The 19,141-nt window shown below is 47.2% G+C and overlaps 1 protein-coding gene across 2 annotated transcripts; it reads left to right on the top strand.

Moving 5' to 3' along the window:
* The first annotated feature begins 853 nt into the window (after nt 1-853).
* LOC139546331 (RNA exonuclease 5-like) lies at nt 854-18,926 on the top strand. 2 transcript variants are annotated; one of them, XM_071354620.1, is made up of 5 exons: nt 854-1,010; nt 6,863-6,958; nt 7,284-7,827; nt 8,111-8,399; nt 18,475-18,926. In XM_071354620.1, exons 1-5 carry the CDS (start codon nt 873-875, stop codon nt 18,515-18,517), a joined length of 1,110 nt encoding a protein of 369 aa, XP_071210721.1. In that variant the 5' UTR covers nt 854-872; the 3' UTR covers nt 18,518-18,926. The 2 variants fall into 2 exon arrangements, with proteins under 2 accessions (XP_071210721.1, XP_071210712.1); XM_071354611.1 differs by lacking the exon at nt 18,475-18,926 and adding an exon at nt 14,144-14,499 and having other exon boundaries at nt 855-1,010.
* The last annotated feature ends 215 nt before the right edge of the window (nt 18,927-19,141 follow it).

Raw genomic sequence — 19,141 nt, forward strand, 5'->3', positions numbered from 1 at the left:
TTATATTCCAATAGGGGGCGCTAACTGTATACTGAACTAGTCCTGTTGGATCTAATGCCTTTATATTCCAATAGGGGGCGCTAACTGTATACTGAACTAGTCCTGTTGGATCTAATGCCTTTATATTCCAATAGGGGGCGCTAACTGTATACTGAACTAGTCCTGTTGGATCTAATGCCTTTATATTCCAATAGGGGGCGCTAACTGTATACTGAACTAGTCCTGTTGGATGTTATGACTTTATATTCCAATAGGGGGCGCTAACTGTATACTGAACTGGTCCTGTTGGATGTAATGACTTTATATTCCAATAGGGGGCGCTAACTGTATACTGAACCAGTCCTGTTGGATGTAATGACTTTATATTCCAATAGGGGGCGCTAACTGTATACTGAACCAGTCCTGTTGGATGTAATGACTTTATATTCCAATAGGGGGCGCTAACTGTATACTGAACTAGTCCTGTTGGATGTAATGACTTTATATTCCAATAGGGGGCGCTAACTGTATACTGAACTAGTCCTGTTGGATGTTATGACTTTATATTCCAATAGGGGGCGCTAACTGTATACTGAACTAGTCCTGTTGGATCTAATGCCTTTATATTCCAATAGGGGGCGCTAACTGTATACTGAACTAGTCCTGTTGGATCTAATGCCTTTATATTCCAATAGGGGGCGCTAACTGTATACTGAACCAGTCCTGTTGGATGTAATGACTTTATATTCCAATAGGGGGCGCTAACTGTATACTGAACCAGTCCTGTTGGATGTAATGACTTTATATTCCAATAGGGGGCGCTAACTGTATACGTGTTGATGTCATATCTGTCTAAAGGAACTTTGTATGTGCTTGTCCTGTCTGTGTTCCAGATGTCTCAGCGTCTGAGAGAGATGTGTGTGGTGTTTGCAGGGCCGTTGCCTAGCGACTACACAGAGAGGGACGTGAGGAGGCTGTTCAGCAGCTGTGGAAACGTACGAGCCGTCAGGCTGTTGAACGCTACTCAGAGGGTACGTGACCTAATATAAGAAGCCATAAAGCGGTCTCTCAGTGGTGCTGATCTAGGATCAGGTCCCCCTTGTCCATTCATTACCACAGTAGTGCTGATCTAGGATCAGGTCCCCCTTGTCCATTCATTACCACAGTAGTGCTGATCTAGGATCAGGTCCCCCTTGTCCATTCATTACCACAGTGGTGCTGATCTAGGATCAGGTCCCCCTTGTCCATTCATTACCACAGTGGTGCTGATCTAGGATCAGGTCCCCCTTGTCCATTCATTACCACATTTACATTTTACATTTAAGTCATTTAGCAGACGCTCTTATCCAGAGCGACTTACAAATTGGTGCATTCACCTTATGATATCCAGTGGAACAACCACTTTACAATAGTGCATCTAACTCTTTTAAGGGGGGGGGGTTAGAAGGATTACTTTATCCTATCCTAGGTATTCCTTAAAGAGGTGGGGTTTCAGGTGTCTCCGGAAGGTGGTGATTGACTCCGCTGACCTGGCGTCGTGAGGGAGTTCACAGTTCACTCTACCACAGTAGAGCTGATCTAGGATCAGGTCCCCCTTGTCCATTCATTACCACAGTAGAGCTGATCTAGGATCAGGTCCCCCTTGTCCATTCATTACCACAGTAGAGCTGATCTAGGATCAGGTCCCCCTTGTCCATTACCACAGTAGAGCTGATCTAGGATCAGGTCCCCCTTGTCCATTCATTACCACAGTAGTGCTGATCTAGGATCAGGTCCCTCTTGTCCATTCATTACCACAGTAGAGCTGATCTAGGATCAGGTCCCCCTTGTCCATTCATTACCACAGTAGAGCTGATCTAGGATCAGGTCACCCTTGTCCATTCATTACCACAGTAGAGCTGATCTAGGATCAGGTCCCCCTTGTCCATTCATTACCACAGTAGAGCTGATCTAGGATCAGGTCCCCCTTGTCCATTCATTACCACAGTAGAGCTGATCTAGGATCAGGTCCCCCTTGTCCATTACCACAGTAGTGCTGATCTAGGATCAGGCCCCCCTTGTCCATTCATTACCACAGTAGAGCTGATCTAGGATCAGGTCCCCCTTGTCCATTCATTACCACAGTAGAGCTGATCTAGGATCAGGTCCCCCTTGTCCATTCATTACCACAGTAGAGCTGATCTAGGATCAGGTCCCCCTTGTCCATTCATTACCACAGTAGAGCTGATCTAGGATCAGGTCACCCTTGTCCATTCATTACCACAGTAGAGCTGATCTAGGATCAGGTCCCCCTTGTCCATTCATTACCACAGTAGTGCTGATCTAGGATCAGGTCACCCTTGTCCATTCATTACCACAGTAGAGCTGATCTAGGATCAGGTCCCCCTTGTCCATTCATTACCACAGTAGTGCTGATCTAGGATCAGGTCCCTCTTGTCCATTCATTACCACAGTAGTGCTGATCTAGGATCAGGTCCCTCTTGTCCATTCATTACCACAGTAGTGCTGATCTAGGATCAGGTCCCCCTTGTCCATTCATTACCACAGTAGCGCTGATCTAGGATCAGGTCACCCTTGTCCATTCATTACCACAGTAGAGCTGATCTAGGATCAGGTCACCCTTGTCCATTCATTACCACAGTAGAGCTGATCTAGGATCAGGTCACCCTTGTCCATTCATTACCACAGTAGAGCTGATCTAGGATCAGGTCCCCCTTGTCCATTCATTACCACAGTAGAGCTGATCTAGGATCTGGTCCCCCTTGTCCATTAATTACCACAGTAGTGCTGATCTAGGATCAGGTCACCCTTGTCCATTCATTACCACAGTAGTGCTGATCTAGGATCAGGTCCCCCTTGTCCATTCATTACCACAGTAGAGCTGATCTAGGATCTGGTCCCCCTTGTCCATTCATTACCACAGTAGTACTGATCTAGGATCAGGTCCCCCTTGTCCATTCATTACCACAGTAGAGCTGATCTAGGATCAGGTCCCCCTTGTCCATTCATTACCACAGTAGAGCTGATCTAGGATCAGGTCACCCTTGTCCATTCATTACCACAGTAGAGCTGATCTAGGATCAGGTCCCCCTTGTCCATTCATTACAACCTAAAAGGCAAAGATGATCCTAGATCAGCACTCCTTCTCAGAGATGCTTTATGAGTACAGGCCCAGGGATCGCCAATGGCAACAGGCTTTTGCTCCATCCAAATCATATGTTATTTGTCACATGCTTTGTAAACAACAGGTGTAGATTAATAGTGAAATGCTGACTTATGGGTCCTTTTCCAACAAAGCAGAGTTAAAGATTAACATGTTATATATATAGAAAAAGTGACACAAGGAATAATATACTCAGTGAATAACGAATATTATAAACTGGGTGGTTTGAGCCCTGAATGCTGATAGGCTGAAAGCCAATATTTTTACCCTTCTAATATTGAAGACTCATGTTAAAAGGAACCACCAGCTTTCATATGTTCTCATGTTCTGAGCAAGGAACTCAAACATTAGCTTTTTTACATGGCACATATTGCACTTTTACTGTGTTTGGGCGTATGTAGTGTGTACTGGGGTGTGAGTGTGTGTTTGGGCGTATGTAGTGTGTACTGGGGTGTGAGTGTGTGTCTGGGTGTATGTAGTGTATACTGGGTGTGTGTTTGGGCGTATGTAGTGTGTACTGGGGTGTGAGTGTGTGTCTGGGCGTATGTAGTGTATACTGGGTGTGTGTGTGTGTGTCTGGGCATATGTAGTGTGTGTCTGGGCGTATGTAGTGTGTGTCTGGGCATATGTAGTGTGTACTGGGGTGTGAGTGTGTGGGCATATGTAGTGTGTACTGGGGTGTGAGTGTGTGGGCATATGTAGTGTGTACTGGGGTGTGAGTGTGTGGGCATATGTAGTGTGTACTGGGGTGTGAGTGTGTGGGCATATGTAGTGTGTACTGGGGTGTGAGTGTGTGGGCATATGTAGTGTGTACTGGGGTGTGAGTGTGTGGGCATATGTAGTGTGTACTGGGGTGTGAGTGTGTGGGCATATGTAGTGTGTACTGGGGTGTGAGTGTGTGGGCATATGTAGTGTGTACTGGGGTGTGAGTGTGTGGGCATATGTAGTATGTACTGGGGTGTGAGTGTGTGGGCATATGTAGTGTGTACTGGGGTGTGAGTGTGTGGGCATATGTAGTGTGTACTGGGGTGTGAGTGTGTGGGCATATGTAGTGTGTACTGGGGTGTGAGTGTGTGGGCATATGTAGTGTGTACTGGGGTGTGAGTGTGTGGGCATATGTAGTGTGTACTGGGGTGTGAGTGTGTGGGCATATGTAGTGTGTACTGGGGTGTGAGTGAGTGTGTGTCTGGGTATATGTAGTGTGTGCTGTTTTGGTTCTAATTTTCAGAGTATAAAACTCATTGGACAATCTGAAAGTTCAAACCAAGTTTATTCTTCCCAGAGGGTCAATACATGATGCTCTCAATGGTGCAGCTGTAGACCTGAGGATCTGAGGCCAAATCTTCTCAGCCTCCTGAGGGGGAAGAGGCGCTGTCGTGCCCTCGTCACAACTGTGTTGGTGTGTGTGGACCCCGTGTTTTGGGCACGGGGACAATGGTGGTCTGCTTGAAACAAGTTGGTATTACAGACCAGGTTAGGTTGAAAGTGTCAGTGACGACACCTGCCAGATGGTCAGCGCATGCGCCGAGTATGCGTCCTGGTATTCCGTCTGGCCCTGCGGCCGTGCGAATGTTAACCTATTTCAACGTCTTACTCACATCGGCTACGGAGAGCGTGATCACACAGTTGTCCGGAACAGCTGGTGCTCTCATGCATGGTTCAAAGTGAGCATAAAAGTATTTTAGCTTGTCTGGTAAGCTTGTGTTGCTGGGCAGCTCGTGGCTGGGTTTGGCTTTGTAATCTGTGATAGTTTGCAAGCCCTGTCACATCCCTCAAGCATCAGAGGATTCGATCTTATCGACGTTTGCCTGTTTGATGGCTCGTCGGATGTTGTAGCGGCATTTCTTATAAGCCTCCGGATTAATGTCCCGCTCCTTGAAAGCGGCAGCTCTAGCCTTCAGCTCAATGCGGATGTTGCCTATAATCCATGGCTTCTGGTTGGGGTATGTACGTACGTACGGTCATTGTGGAGACGACGTCGTCATCGATGCGCTTATTAATGGAGCCGGTGACCGATGTGCTAAACTCCTCAGTGTTATTGGATGAATCCTGAACCATATTCCAGTCTGTGCTGGTGAACCATATTCCAGTCTGTGCTGGTGAACCATATTCCAGTCTGTGCTAGTGAACCATATTCCAGTCTGTGCTAGTGAACCATATTCCAGTCTGTGCTGGTGAACCATATTCCAGTCTGTGCTAGTGAACCATATTCCAGTCTGTACTAGTGAACCATATTCCAGTCTGTGCTGGTGAACCATATTCCAGTCTGTGCTGGTGAACCATATTCCAGTCTGTGCTAGTGAATCATATTCCAGTCTGTGCTAGTGGACCATATTCCAGTCTGTGCTGGTGAACCATATTCCAGTCTGTGCTGGTGAACCATATTCCAGTCTGTGCTAGTGAACCATATTCCAGTCTGTACTAGTGAACCATATTCCAGTCTGTGCTGGTGAACCATATTCCAGTCTGTGCTGGTGAACCATATTCCAGTCTGTGCTGGTGAACCATATTCCAGTCTGTGCTAGTGAACCATATTCCAGTCTGTGCTAGTGAACCATATTCCAGTCTGTGCTGGTGAACCATATTCCAGTCTGTGCTGGTGAACCATATTCCAGTCTGTGCTGGTGAACCATATTCCAGTCTGTGCTAGTGAACCATATTCCAGTCTGTGCTAGTGAACCATATTCCAGTCTGTGCTGGTGAACCATATTCCAGTCTGTGCTGGTGAACCATATTCCAGTCTGTGCTGGTGAACCATATTCCAGTCTGTGCTAGTGAACCATATTCCAGTCTGTGCTGGTGAACCATATTCCAGTCTGTGCTGGTGAACCATATTCCAGTCTGTGCTGGTGAACCATATTCCAGTCTGTGCTGGTGAACCATATTCCAGTCTGTGCTGGTGAACCATATTCCAGTCTGTGCTGGTGAACCATATTCCAGTCTGTGCTGGTGAACCATATTCCAGTCTGTGCTAGTGAATCATATTCCAGTCTGTGCTAGTGGACCATATTCCAGTCTGTGCTAGTGAACCATATTCCAGTCTGTGCTGTGAACCATATTCCAGTCTGTGCTAGTGAACCATATTCCAGTCTGTGCTGGTGAACCATATTCCAGTCTGTGCTAGTGAACATATTCCAGTCTGTGCTGGTGAACCATATTCCAGTCTGTGCTAGTGAACCATATTCCAGTCTGTGCTAGTGAACCATATTCCAGTCTGTGCTGGTGAACCATATTCCAGTCTGTGCTGGTGAACCATATTCCAGTCTGTGCTGGTGAACCATATTCCAGTCTGTGCTGGTGAACCATATTCCAGTCTGTGCTGGTGAACCATATTCCAGTCTGTGCTGGTGAACCATATTCCAGTCTGTGCTGGTGAACCATATTCCAGTCTGTGCTGGTGAACCATATTCCAGTCTGTGCTAGTGAACCATATTCCAGTCTGTGCTGGTGAACCATATTCCAGTCTGTGCTAGTGAACCTTATTCCAGTCTGTGCTAGTGGACCATATTCCAGTCTGTGCTGGTGGACCATATTCCAGTCTGTGCTAGTGAAACAGTAGCTTAGCATCCGCCTCAGCGGACCGGCACGAACACCTGATTCCACTAATCAAAGTCTCGATGAGAACCAGAGTTGGTGACCGGTGATCCAAGATTACTTTCCTATGAGTATATGTGCTTCATAAATGTGAGTTTGACCTTTGACCCTTTGATGACTCGGCAGGTGCATGCAGAGGTAGAGTTTGAGCTGCTGGAGGGAGCTGCGCTGGCTGTAGAGATGCTCAACGGAACACTGCTACACAGCGGACACATCGTCAAGGTCTGGATCTGTCCCTCTGTCTCTTGTTTCCTGTTTATCTACCAGTCTTACTCTGTCTACATTTCTCTCTCCATGTAACTGTCTGGTCTTTCTGCCTCTCTTTTTTCGCTTTCTGTCTCTCTCAATCTCTATCGCTTTCTGCCCTGCCTGTGTCTCTTTCACACTTCTGTCTCCCCACTCTCTCGCTCTTTTTTTCATATTCTCATTCTAATTTCTCCCTCTGACCTTTGACCTTTGATTCCAGTAATTCACCCTTCTGTCTTGTTGCTCATGCTCTTTCTGAGTGTAAATCTAATGTGTGTTATATCTCTCTCCTACCTGTCAGGTCCAGAGACCTGTAAAGGAGTCCACCCTGGATCTGGACGTCTTTCTGAGTTCCCTGCAGGATGACCCGCTAAATGCTAACGTGATCTACGCCGCAGGGCTAAAAGCTAATGCTAAAACAGCACAGTTTGCAGCCAAAGTCAATGGGCTAAAAGCTAAAGCAGCAGCTGAAGTCAATGGCTCTGGGCTAAATGCTAACATAGCAGCACTCCCAGCTAAGGCGAACCATTCAGGGCTCTTAGAGAAAGTCAATGGAACTTTTCTAAATGCTAAAGCTAAGCTAGCTGAAGCGAATGAACCTGGGCTACATGCTAAAGCTAAATTTGCTAAGCTAGCAGAGCTCTCAGCTGAAGTCAATGGAACCCTGCTCAAAGCGAAAACTATGCTGGCAGAGATAGCAGCCGAAGCCAATGTTGTAGCGAGGCTACATGCTAAGACTGCCGGACTCTGTGAAGAGGACCTCCGCGAGGCCTTCGGACAGTACGGAACGGTTCAGGGCGTAATTCTACCTGCAAAGCAGAAACGCAGGAGACATGCTTTCTTAAGTGAGTCAAAGCTTCACTTGTACCAATACTTTTTTTCTCTGCATTTTAGTCATTTAGCAGACGCTCTTATCCGGAGCAACTTACCCTTGTTGGCTCAGGGATTCGAACCAGCAACCTTTTAGGTCACTGGCCCAATACTCTAACCGCTAGGCTACCTGCCGCCCAGCATCAATGACCTGGGTCTAATTTTAGCTGTTTGAAATATAAAGTATGATTTTAAAATGCAATTAATTTGTTTGTTAATCATCATATTAAAATGTGTACAATGTGTACATTTTTCCAGAGTTTGATAGTCCTGACACTGTGGACGCGGTCCTCAGCTCACCTGTGGAACTCTGGGACAGGAAGGTGAGCACTCGCAGAGCCTTGACTCCGCCCCACCTGTGCTCCTGGGTTACTATGACGACGACTGGGTCCGACAGAGAGACACTGGACGAGTCGTCACAGGAAACTGGAAGAGAGGAACAGGAAGTGGCGTGTGTGATGAGGAAGTTGGACCGGCGCGTGGGGAAGCTGTTCAGATCTCTACCTGACAACACCCTCAGCATCGTTCTGCTGCCTGGTCACAACAGGTGAGAAAAGACACTGGCCCAATCACAAATCATCACCTATGCACTTGTGGAGATCTGAAAGGATTCAATTGGTATGAGCAATATGTTGATATCACCTAGCCTATCAGAGGTCAATGTGGAGCTATTACCAGACTTCTTACACCTGTCAACTCATCTCAGATCTGGGCTTAGGGGTTGATTTGAGATCGGGGTAAAGTCATATTAGGACACCAGAGGTGTATCCACCAGTGTACAGCGTAGCAAAACGTTTTGCAAAACCAAAAAACTAGTGTCTCCTTTTGGACGATGTTTAGTTATGGTAGTCCCTCCCTGTTTTGTACCTTTGCTTCCAATGGGTTCCTAGTGAAGACAACCCCTGGTGAGGAAAGGGGTTTTCACAGGATGGGCTGTTTCCTATAGAGAGAGGGAACTCAGGGGGCTGTTTTCTATAGAGAGAGGGAACTCAGGGGGCTGTTTCCTATAGAGAGAGGGAACTCAGGGGGCTGTTGTTTCCTATAGAGAGAGGGAACTCAGGGGGCTGTTTCCTATAGAGAGAGGGAACTCAGGGGGCTGTTGTTTCCTATAGAGAGGGAACTCAGGGGGCTGTTGTTTCCTATAGAGAGGGAACTCAGGGGGCTGTTGTTTCCTATAGAGAGAGGGAACTCAGGGGGCTGTTTCCTATAGAGAGAGGGAACTCAGGGTGCTGTTGTTTCCTATAGAGAGGGAACTCAGGGGGCTGTTGTTTCCTATAGAGAGAGGGAACTCAGGGGGCTGTTTCCTATAGAGAGGGGGAACTCAGGGGGCTGTTGTTTCCTATAGAGAGAGGGAACTCAGTGGGCTGTTGTTTCCTATAGAGAGAGGGAACTCAGGGGGCTGTTGTTTCCTATAGAGAGGGAACTCAGGGGGCTGTTGTTCCCTATAGAGAGAGGGAACTCAGGGGGCTGTTGTTTCCTATAGAGAGAGGGAACTCAGGGGGCTGTTGTTTCCTATAGAGAGAGGGAACTCAGGGGGCTGTTGTTTCCTATAGAGAGAGGGAACTCAGGGGGCTGTTGTTTCCTATAGAGAGAGGGAACTCAGGGGGCTGTTGTTTCCTATAGAGAGAGGGAACTCAGGGGGCTGTTGTTTTCTATAGAGAGAGAGAACTCAGGGGGCTGTTGTTTTCTATAGAGAGAGAGAACTCAGGGGGCTGTTGTTTCCTATATAGAGAGGGAACTCAGGGGGCTGTTGTTTCCCATAGAGAGAGGGAACTCAGGGGGCTGTTGTTTTCTATAGAGAGAGGGAACTCAGGGGGCTGTTGGTTCCTATAGAGAGAGGGAACTCAGGGGGCTGTTGTTTCCTATAGAGAGGGAACTCAGGGGTCTGTTGTTTCCTATAGAGAGAGGGAACTCAGGGGTCTGTTGTTTCCTATAGAGAGAGGGAACTCAGGGGGCTGTTGTTTCCTATAGAGAGAGGGAACTCAGGCGGCTGCTGTTTCCTATAGAGAGAGGGGACTCAGGGGGCTGTTGTTTCCTATAGAGAGAGGGAACTCAGGGGGCTGTTGTTTCCTATAGAGAGAGGGAACTCAGGGGGCTGTTTCCTATAGAGAGAGGGAACTCAGGGGGCTGTTGTTTCCTATAGAGAGGGAACTCAGGGGGCTGTTGTTTCCTATAGAGAGGGAACTCAGGGGGCTGTTGTTTCCTATAGAGAGAGGGAACTCAGGGGGCTGTTTCCTATAGAGAGAGGGAACTCAGGGTGCTGTTGTTTCCTATAGAGAGGGAACTCAGGGGGCTGTTGTTTCCTATAGAGAGAGGGAACTCAGGGGGCTGTTTCCTATAGAGAGGGGGAACTCAGGGGGCTGTTGTTTCCTATAGAGAGAGGGAACTCAGGGGGCTGTTGTCTCCTATAGAGAGAGGGAACTCAGGGGGCTGTTTCCTATAGAGAGGGGGAACTCAGGGGGCTGTTGTTTCCTATAGAGAGAGGGAACTCAGTGGGCTGTTGTTTCCTATAGAGAGAGGGAACTCAGGGGGCTGTTGTTTCCTATAGAGAGGGAACTCAGGGGGCTGTTGTTTCCTATAGAGAGAGGGAACTCAGGGTGCTGTTGTTTCCTATAGAGAGGGAACTCAGGGGGCTGTTGTTTCCTATAGAGAGAGGGAACTCAGGGGGCTGTTTCCTATAGAGAGGGGGAACTCAGGGGGCTGTTGTTTCCTATAGAGAGAGGGAACTCAGTGGGCTGTTGTTTCCTATAGAGAGAGGGAACTCAGGGGGCTGTTGTTTCCTATAGAGAGGGAACTCAGGGGGCTGTTGTTCCCTATAGAGAGAGGGAACTCAGGGGGCTGTTGTTTCCTATAGAGAGAGGGAACTCAGGGGGCTGTTGTTTCCTATAGAGAGAGGGAACTCAGGGGGCTGTTGTTTCCTATAGAGAGAGGGAACTCAGGGGGCTGTTGTTTCCTATAGAGAGAGGGAACTCAGGGGGCTGTTGTTTCCTATAGAGAGAGGGAACTCAGGGGGCTGTTGTTTTCTATAGAGAGAGAGAACTCAGGGGGCTGTTGTTTTCTATAGAGAGAGAGAACTCAGGGGGCTGTTGTTTCCTATATAGAGAGGGAACTCAGGGGGCTGTTGTTTCCCATAGAGAGAGGGAACTCAGGGGGCTGTTGTTTTCTATAGAGAGAGGGAACTCAGGGGGCTGTTGGTTCCTATAGAGAGAGGGAACTCAGGGGGCTGTTGTTTCCTATAGAGAGGGAACTCAGGGGTCTGTTGTTTCCTATAGAGAGAGGGAACTCAGGGGTCTGTTGTTTCCTATAGAGAGAGGGAACTCAGGGGGCTGTTGTTTCCTATAGAGAGAGGGAACTCAGGCGGCTGCTGTTTCCTATAGAGAGAGGGGACTCAGGGGGCTGTTGTTTCCTATAGAGAGAGGGAACTCAGGGGGCTGTTGTTTCCTATAGAGAGAGGGAACTCAGGGGGCTGTTGTTTCCTATAGAGAGAGGGAACTCAGGGGGCTGTTGTTTCCTATATAGAGAGGGAACTCAGGGGGCTGTTGTTTCCTATAGAGAGAGGGAACTCAGGAGGCTGTTGTTTTCTATAGAGAGAGGGAACTCAGGGGGCTGTTGTTTCCTATATAGAGAGGGAACTCAGGGGGCTGTTGTTTCCTATAGAGAGAGGGAACTCAGGGGGCTGTTGTTTCCTATAGAGAGGGAACTCAGGGGGCTGCTGTTTCCTATAGAGAGAGGGAACTCAGGGGGCTGCTGTTTCCTATAGAGAGAGGGAACTCAGGAGGCTGTTGTTTTCTATAGAGAGAGGGAACTCAGGGGGCTGTTTTTTCCTATATAGAGAGGGAACTCAGGGGGCTGTTGTTTCCTATAGAGAGAGGGAACTCCTGGGGCTGTTGTTTCCTATAGAGAGAGGGAACTCAGGGGGCTGTTGTTTCCTATATAGAGAGGGAACTCAGGGGGCTGTTGTCTCATAGAGAGAGGGAACTCAGGGGGCTGTTGTTTCCTATAGAGAGAGGGAACTCAGGAGGCTGTTGTTTTCTATAGAGAGAGGGAACTCAGGGGGCTGTTGTTTTCTATAGAGAGAGGGAACTCAGGGGGCTGTTGTTTCCTATAGAGAGGGAACTCAGGGGGCTGTTGTTTCCCATAGAGAGAGGGAACTCAGGGGGCTGTTGTTTCCCATAGAGAGAGGGAACTCAGGGGGCTGTTGTTTCCTATAGAGAGAGGGAACTCAGGGGGCTGTTGTTTCCTATAGAGAGAGGGAACTCAGGGGGCTGTTTTCTATAGAGAGAGGGAACTCAGGGGGCTGTTTCCTATAGAGAGAGGGAACTCAGGGGGCTGTTGTTTCCTATAGAGAGAGGGAACTCAGGGGGCTGTTTCCTATAGAGAGAGGGAACTCAGGGGGCTGTTTCCTATAGAGAGAGGGAACTCAGGGGGCTGTTGTTTCCTATAGAGAGGGAACTCAGGGGGCTGTTGTTTCCTATAGAGAGAGGGAACTCAGGGGGCTGTTTCCTATAGAGAGAGGGAACTCAGGGTGCTGTTTCCTATAGAGAGGGGGAACTCAGGGGGCTGTTGTTTCCTATAGAGAGAGGGAACTCAGTGGGCTGTTGTTTCCTATAGAGAGAGGGAACTCAGGGGGCTGTTGTTTCCTATAGAGAGGGAACTCAGGGGGCTGTTGTTCCCTATAGAGAGAGGGAACTCAGGGGGCTGTTGTTTCCTATAGAGAGAGGGAACTCAGGGGGCTGTTGTTTCCTATAGAGAGAGGGAACTCAGGGGGCTGTTGTTTCCTATAGAGAGAGGGAACTCAGGGGGCTGTTGTTTCCTATAGAGAGAGGGAACTCAGGGGGCTGTTGTTTCCTATAGAGAGAGGGAACTCAGGGGGCTGTTGTTTTCTATAGAGAGAGAGAACTCAGGGGGCTGTTGTTTTCTATAGAGAGAGAGAACTCAGGGGGCTGTTGTTTCCTATATAGAGAGGGAACTCAGGGGGCTGTTGTTTCCCATAGAGAGAGGGAACTCAGGGGGCTGTTGTTTTCTATAGAGAGAGGGAACTCAGGGGGCTGTTGGTTCCTATAGAGAGAGGGAACTCAGGGGGCTGTTGTTTCCTATAGAGAGGGAACTCAGGGGTCTGTTGTTTCCTATAGAGAGAGGGAACTCAGGGGTCTGTTGTTTCCTATAGAGAGAGGGAACTCAGGGGGCTGTTGTTTCCTATAGAGAGAGGGAACTCAGGCGGCTGCTGTTTCCTATAGAGAGAGGGGACTCAGGGGGCTGTTGTTTCCTATAGAGAGAGGGAACTCAGGGGGCTGTTGTTTCCTATAGAGAGAGGGAACTCAGGGGGCTGTTGTTTCCTATAGAGAGAGGGAACTCAGGGGGCTGTTGTTTCCTATATAGAGAGGGAACTCAGGGGGCTGTTGTTTCCTATAGAGAGAGGGAACTCAGGAGGCTGTTGTTTTCTATAGAGAGAGGGAACTCAGGGGGCTGTTGTTTCCTATATAGAGAGGGAACTCAGGGGGCTGTTGTTTCCTATAGAGAGAGGGAACTCAGGGGGCTGTTGTTTCCTATAGAGAGGGAACTCAGGGGGCTGCTGTTTCCTATAGAGAGAGGGAACTCAGGGGGCTGTTGTTTCCTATAGAGAGAGGGAACTCAGGAGGCTGTTGTTTTCTATAGAGAGAGGGAACTCAGGGGGCTGTTTTTTCCTATATAGAGAGGGAACTCAGGGGGCTGTTGTTTCCTATAGAGAGAGGGAACTCAGGGGGCTGTTGTTTCCTATAGAGAGAGGGAACTCAGGGGGCTGTTGTTTCCTATATAGAGAGGGAACTCAGGGGGCTGTTGTCTCCTATAGAGAGAGGGAACTCAGGGGGCTGTTGTTTCCTATAGAGAGAGGGAACTCAGGAGGCTGTTGTTTTCTATAGAGAGAGGGAACTCAGGGGGCTGTTGTTTTCTATAGAGAGAGGGAACTCAGGGGGCTGTTGTTTCCTATAGAGAGGGAACTCAGGGGGCTGTTGTTTCCCATAGAGAGAGGGAACTCAGGGGGCTGTTGTTTCCCATAGAGAGAGGGAACTCAGGGGGCTGTTGTTTCCTATAGAGAGAGGGAACTCAGGGGGCTGTTGTTTCCTATAGAGAGAGGGAACTCAGGGGGCTGTTGTTTCCTATAGAGAGAGGGAACTCAGGGGGCTGTTGTTTCCTATAGAGAGAGGGAACTCAGGGGGCTGTTGTTTCCTATAGAGAGAGGGAACTCAGGGGGCTGTTGTTTTCTATAGAGAGAGAGGTGGATTCTAATATGCTGTCGGTTTGCTTTTTCAGTTCCCATGGCGATGGTCTGTGTTTCCTGGAGGTCAAACAGGGGTCAGCAGCACTCAGTGACCATGCCCACAACCCGATGCTACCTGCATAGGGTTGCAAAAATCCAGTACCTTCCCAAGATTCCCTGAAATCCTGGTTGGAGGATTCTGGATTTCTTGCTTATTCCCTCCGGATTTCGGGAATCTTCCAAACGGGACATTTTGGGAAAGTTAACAGATTTTTGGCAACACTTGGCCTGCGATACCATGTTTTACCATCTTTGTGTGCTGTAGCCCAGGAGTGCTGCAACTTGACTAACAAAGACAGCTATAGGCTACGAGAGTATTAAGTTATTTTTAAATAAAGAGATGAGTCTACTTACGAGTGTTCGATATGTTTCATTCAGTACAGGCTGGACAGGGTTTTGTACCCAGGCAACGAATTGAAGGTAAAACACAGGAAATGTGAAATGACACCCTATTCCCTATGTAGTGTGCACTATGGACACCCTATTCCCTATGTAGTGTGCACTCTGGGCACCCTATTCCCTATGTAGTGTGCACCCTATTCCCTATGTACAGTGGGGCAAAAAAGTATTTAGTCAGCCACCAATTGTGCAAGTTCTCCCACTTAAAAAGATGAGAGAGGCCTGTAATTTTCATCATAGGTACACTTCAACTATGACAGACAAAATTATTTTAAAAAATCCAGAAAATTACATTGTAGGATATTTTATGAATTCATTTGCAAATTATGGTGGAAAATAAGTATTTGGTCACCTACAAACAAGCAAGATTTCTGGCTCTCACAGACCTGTAACTTCTTCTTTAAGAGGCTCCTCTGTCCTCCACTCGTTACCTGTATTAATGGCACCTGTTTGAACTTATCAGTATAAAAGACACCTGTCCACAACCTCAAACAGTCACACTCCAAACTCCACTATGGCCAAGACCAAAGAGCTGTCAAAGGACACCAGAAACAAAATTGTAGACCTGCACCAGGCTGGGAAGACTGAATCTGCAATAGGTAAGCAGCTTGGTTTGAAGAAATCAACTGTGGGAGCAATTATTAGGAAATGGAAGACATACAAGACCACTGATAATCTCCCTCGATCTGGGGCTCCACGCAAGATCTCACCCCGTGGGGTCAAAATGATCACAAGAACGGTGGGCAAAAATCCCAGAACCACACGGGGGGACCTAGTGAATGACCTGCAGAGAGCTGGGACCAAAGTAACAAAGCCTACCATCAGTAACACACTACGCCGCCAGGGACAAGTATTTGGTCACCTACAAACAAGCAAGATTTCTGGCTCTCACAGACCTGTAACTTCTTCTTTAAGAGGCTCCTCTGTCCTCCACTCGTTACCTGTATTAATGGCACCTGTTTGAACTTATCAGTATAAAAGACACCTGTCCACAACCTCAAACAGTCACACTCCAAACTCCACTATGGCCAAGACCAAAGAGCTGTCAAAGGACACCAGAAACAAAATTGTAGACCTGCACCAGGCTGGGAAGACTGAATCTGCAATAGGTAAGCAGCTTGGTTTGAAGAAATCAACTGTGGGAGCAATTATTAGGAAATGGAAGACATACAAGACCACTGATAATCTCCCTCGATCTGGGGCTCCACGCAAGATCTCACCCCGTGGGGTCAAAATGATCACAAGAACGGTGGGCAAAAATCCCAGAACCACACGGGGGGACCTAGTGAATGACCTGCAGAGAGCTGGGACCAAAGTAACAAAGCCTACCATCAGTAACACACTACGCCGCCAGGGACTCAAATCCTGCAGTGCCAGACGTGTCCCCCTGCTTAAGCCAGTACATGTCCAGGCCCGTCTGAAGTTTGCTAGAGAGCATTTGGATGATCCAGAAGAAGATTGGGAGAATGTCATATGGTCAGATGAAACCAAAATAGAACTTTTTGGTAAAAACTCAACTCGTCGTGTTTGGAGGACAAAGAATGCTGAGTTGCATCCAAAGAACACCATACCTACTGTGAAGCATGGGGGTGGAAACATCATGCTTGCTTTGGGGCTGTTTTTCTGCAAAGGGACCAGGACGACTGATCCGTGTAAAGGAAAGAATGAATGGGGCCATGTATCGTGAGATTTTGAGTGAAAACCTCCTTCCATCAGCAAGGGCATTGAAGATGAAACGTGGCTGGGTCTTTCAGCATGACAATGATCCCAAACACACCGCCCGGGCAACGAAGGAGTGGCTTTGTAAGAAGCATTTCAAGGTCCTGGAGTGGCCTAGCCAGTCTCCAGATCTCAACCCCATAGAAAATCTTTGGAGGGAGTTGAAAGTCCGTGTTGCCCAGCAACAGCCCCAAAACATGAATGCTCTAGAGGAGATCTGCATGGAGGAATGGGCCAAAATACCAGCAACAGTGTGTGAAAACCTTGTGAAGACTTACAGAAAACGTTTGACCTCTGTCATTGCCAACAAAGGGTATATAACAAAGTATTGAGATAAACTTTTGTTATTGACCAAATACTTATTTTCCACCATAATTTGCAAATAAATTCATTAAAAATCCTACAATGTGATTTTCTGGATTTTTTTCTTCTCATTTTGTCTGTCATAGTTGAAGTGTACCTATGATGAAAATTACAGGCCTCTCTCATCTTTTTAAGTGGGAGAACTTGCACAATTGGTGGCTGACTAAATACTTTTTTGCCCAACTGTAGTGTGCACTATGGGCACCCTATTCCCTATGTAGTGTGCACCCTATTCCCTATGTAGTGTGCACCCTATTCCCTATGTAGTGTGCACTATGGGCACCCTATTCCTTATGTAGTGTGCACTATGGGCACCCTATTCCTTATGTAGTGTGCACTATGGGCACCCTATTCCTTATGTAGTGTGCACTATGGGCACCCTATTCCTTATGTAGTGTGCACTATGGGCACCCTATTCCCTATGTAGTGTGCACTATGGGCACCCTATTCCCTATGTAGTGTGCACTATGGGCACCCTATTCCTTATGTAGTGTGCACTATGGGCACCCTATTCCCTATGTAGTGTGCACCCTATTCCCTATGTAGTGTGCACCCTATTCCCTATGTAGTGTGCACTATGGGCACCCTATTCCTTATGTAGTGTGCACTATGGGCACCCTATTCCCTATGTAGTGTGCACTATGGGCACCCTATTCCTTATGTAGTGTGCACTATGGGCACCCTATTCCCTATGTAGTGTGCACCCTATTCCCTATGTAGTGTGCACCCTATTCCCTATGTAGTGTGCACTATGGGCACCCTATTCCTTATGTAGTGTGCACTATGGGCACCCTATTCCCTATGTAGTGTGCACTATGGGCACCCTATTCCCTATGTAGTGTGCACTATGGGCACCCTATTCCTTATGTAGTGTGCACTATGGGCACCCTATTCCCTATGTAGTGTGCACCCTATTCCCTATGTAGTGTGCACCCTATTCCCTATGTAGTGTGCACTATGGGCACCCTATTCCTTATGTAGTGTGCACTATGGGCACGCCATGGGTCCTGGCAAAACCTTCTACAGGGATTATTAGTTTGTCATTTTGGACGTAAACTCACTGTGTTTGACCTGTATTGCTGCTTCCGATCTGAATCACATGATGCCTTGTGTTGTCTTTATCATGTCCACCTAATAAACCGGTGATTGTTGTTAACATGGTTCTGTCATTCAATAGAGAGCTAGCTTCTACTGTCTGCTAGTGCATTTATAACTCACTCTGTCACAGAGTAGAATGCATAACTCATTATGTCACAGAGTAGAATGCATAACTCACTCTGTCACTGAGTAGAATGCATAACTCATTCTGTCACTGAGTAGAATGCATAACTCATTCTGTCACAGAGTAGAATGCATAACTCATTCTGTCACAGAGTAGAATGCATAACTCATTCTGTCACAGAGTAGAATGCATAACTCATTCTGTCACAGAGTAGAATGCATAACTCATTCTGTCACAGAGTAGAATGCATAACTCATTCTGTCACAGAGTAGAATGCATAACTCATTCTGTCACAGAGTAGAATGCATAACTCATTCTGTCACAGAGTAGAATGCATAACTCATTCTGTCACAGAGTAGAATGCATAACTCATTATGTCACTGAGTAGAATGCATAACTCATTCTGTCAGAGTAGAATGCATAACTCACTCTGTCACAGAGTAGAATGCATAACTCATTCTGTCACAGAGTAGAATGCATAACTCATTCTGTCACAGAGTAGAATGCATAACTCATTCTGTCACAGAGTAGAATGCATAACTCATTCTGTCACAGAGTAGAATGCATAACTCATTCTGTCACAGAGTAGAATGCATAACTCATTCTGGTCTTATTTTGAAGGCTTCCACTGAAGGAAGATGGGGGAAACCGATGTTCTGTTTGAAACTAATGGTGGGTCGGGTGAAGATGAGAACACAGAGAGTGAGAACGAGTGGGTTACCGTGGTGAACAAGGAAAAGTGGAAGGATCGAGTGGCGTTGAAGACGCAATGGTAGTAGAGCCTACACCAGTGAGTGTTTCTCGGCAACCAAGGGATCCTGATATAGATCATGTTAAAAAGGTGGACTGTATAATTTATTGCAATAGTCATAAACTGCACAGCATAAACGGAGAAGAAATCAGAGACAATTTGCATCATTGTAAGCGCAGCTGAACGCTCTTTGAGACTTAGGAATCCTGTCGAAGAATGTTCCGCCCTGGACTATGACTGGATGTGGTTTTTAATGGGTCTATTTTTGTATAGTATAGTTGTTTCATTGTGCCCCTCTAATAAAGGACTGATTTAGACCTGGGACACCAGGTGTGTGCAAATAATTATCAGGCAGAACAGCAAACCAACAGGCTCCAGACCTCGTTGGCTAAGAGTTGAGTACCCCTGGTATAGCATATGATGTCGTTTCCTCCACCCCCCTCCAAATTATTTGTATTTTTATGTCGTTCACTACCCTGTACAGTAGGTGGCGGCAATAAACATTCAAGTCTGTCAATAAACCTCGGAATAAGGCTT

Source organism: Salvelinus alpinus, chromosome 2, assembly GCF_045679555.1.
Source record: "Salvelinus alpinus chromosome 2, SLU_Salpinus.1, whole genome shotgun sequence".
Lineage (NCBI taxonomy): Eukaryota > Metazoa > Chordata > Actinopteri > Salmoniformes > Salmonidae > Salvelinus > Salvelinus alpinus.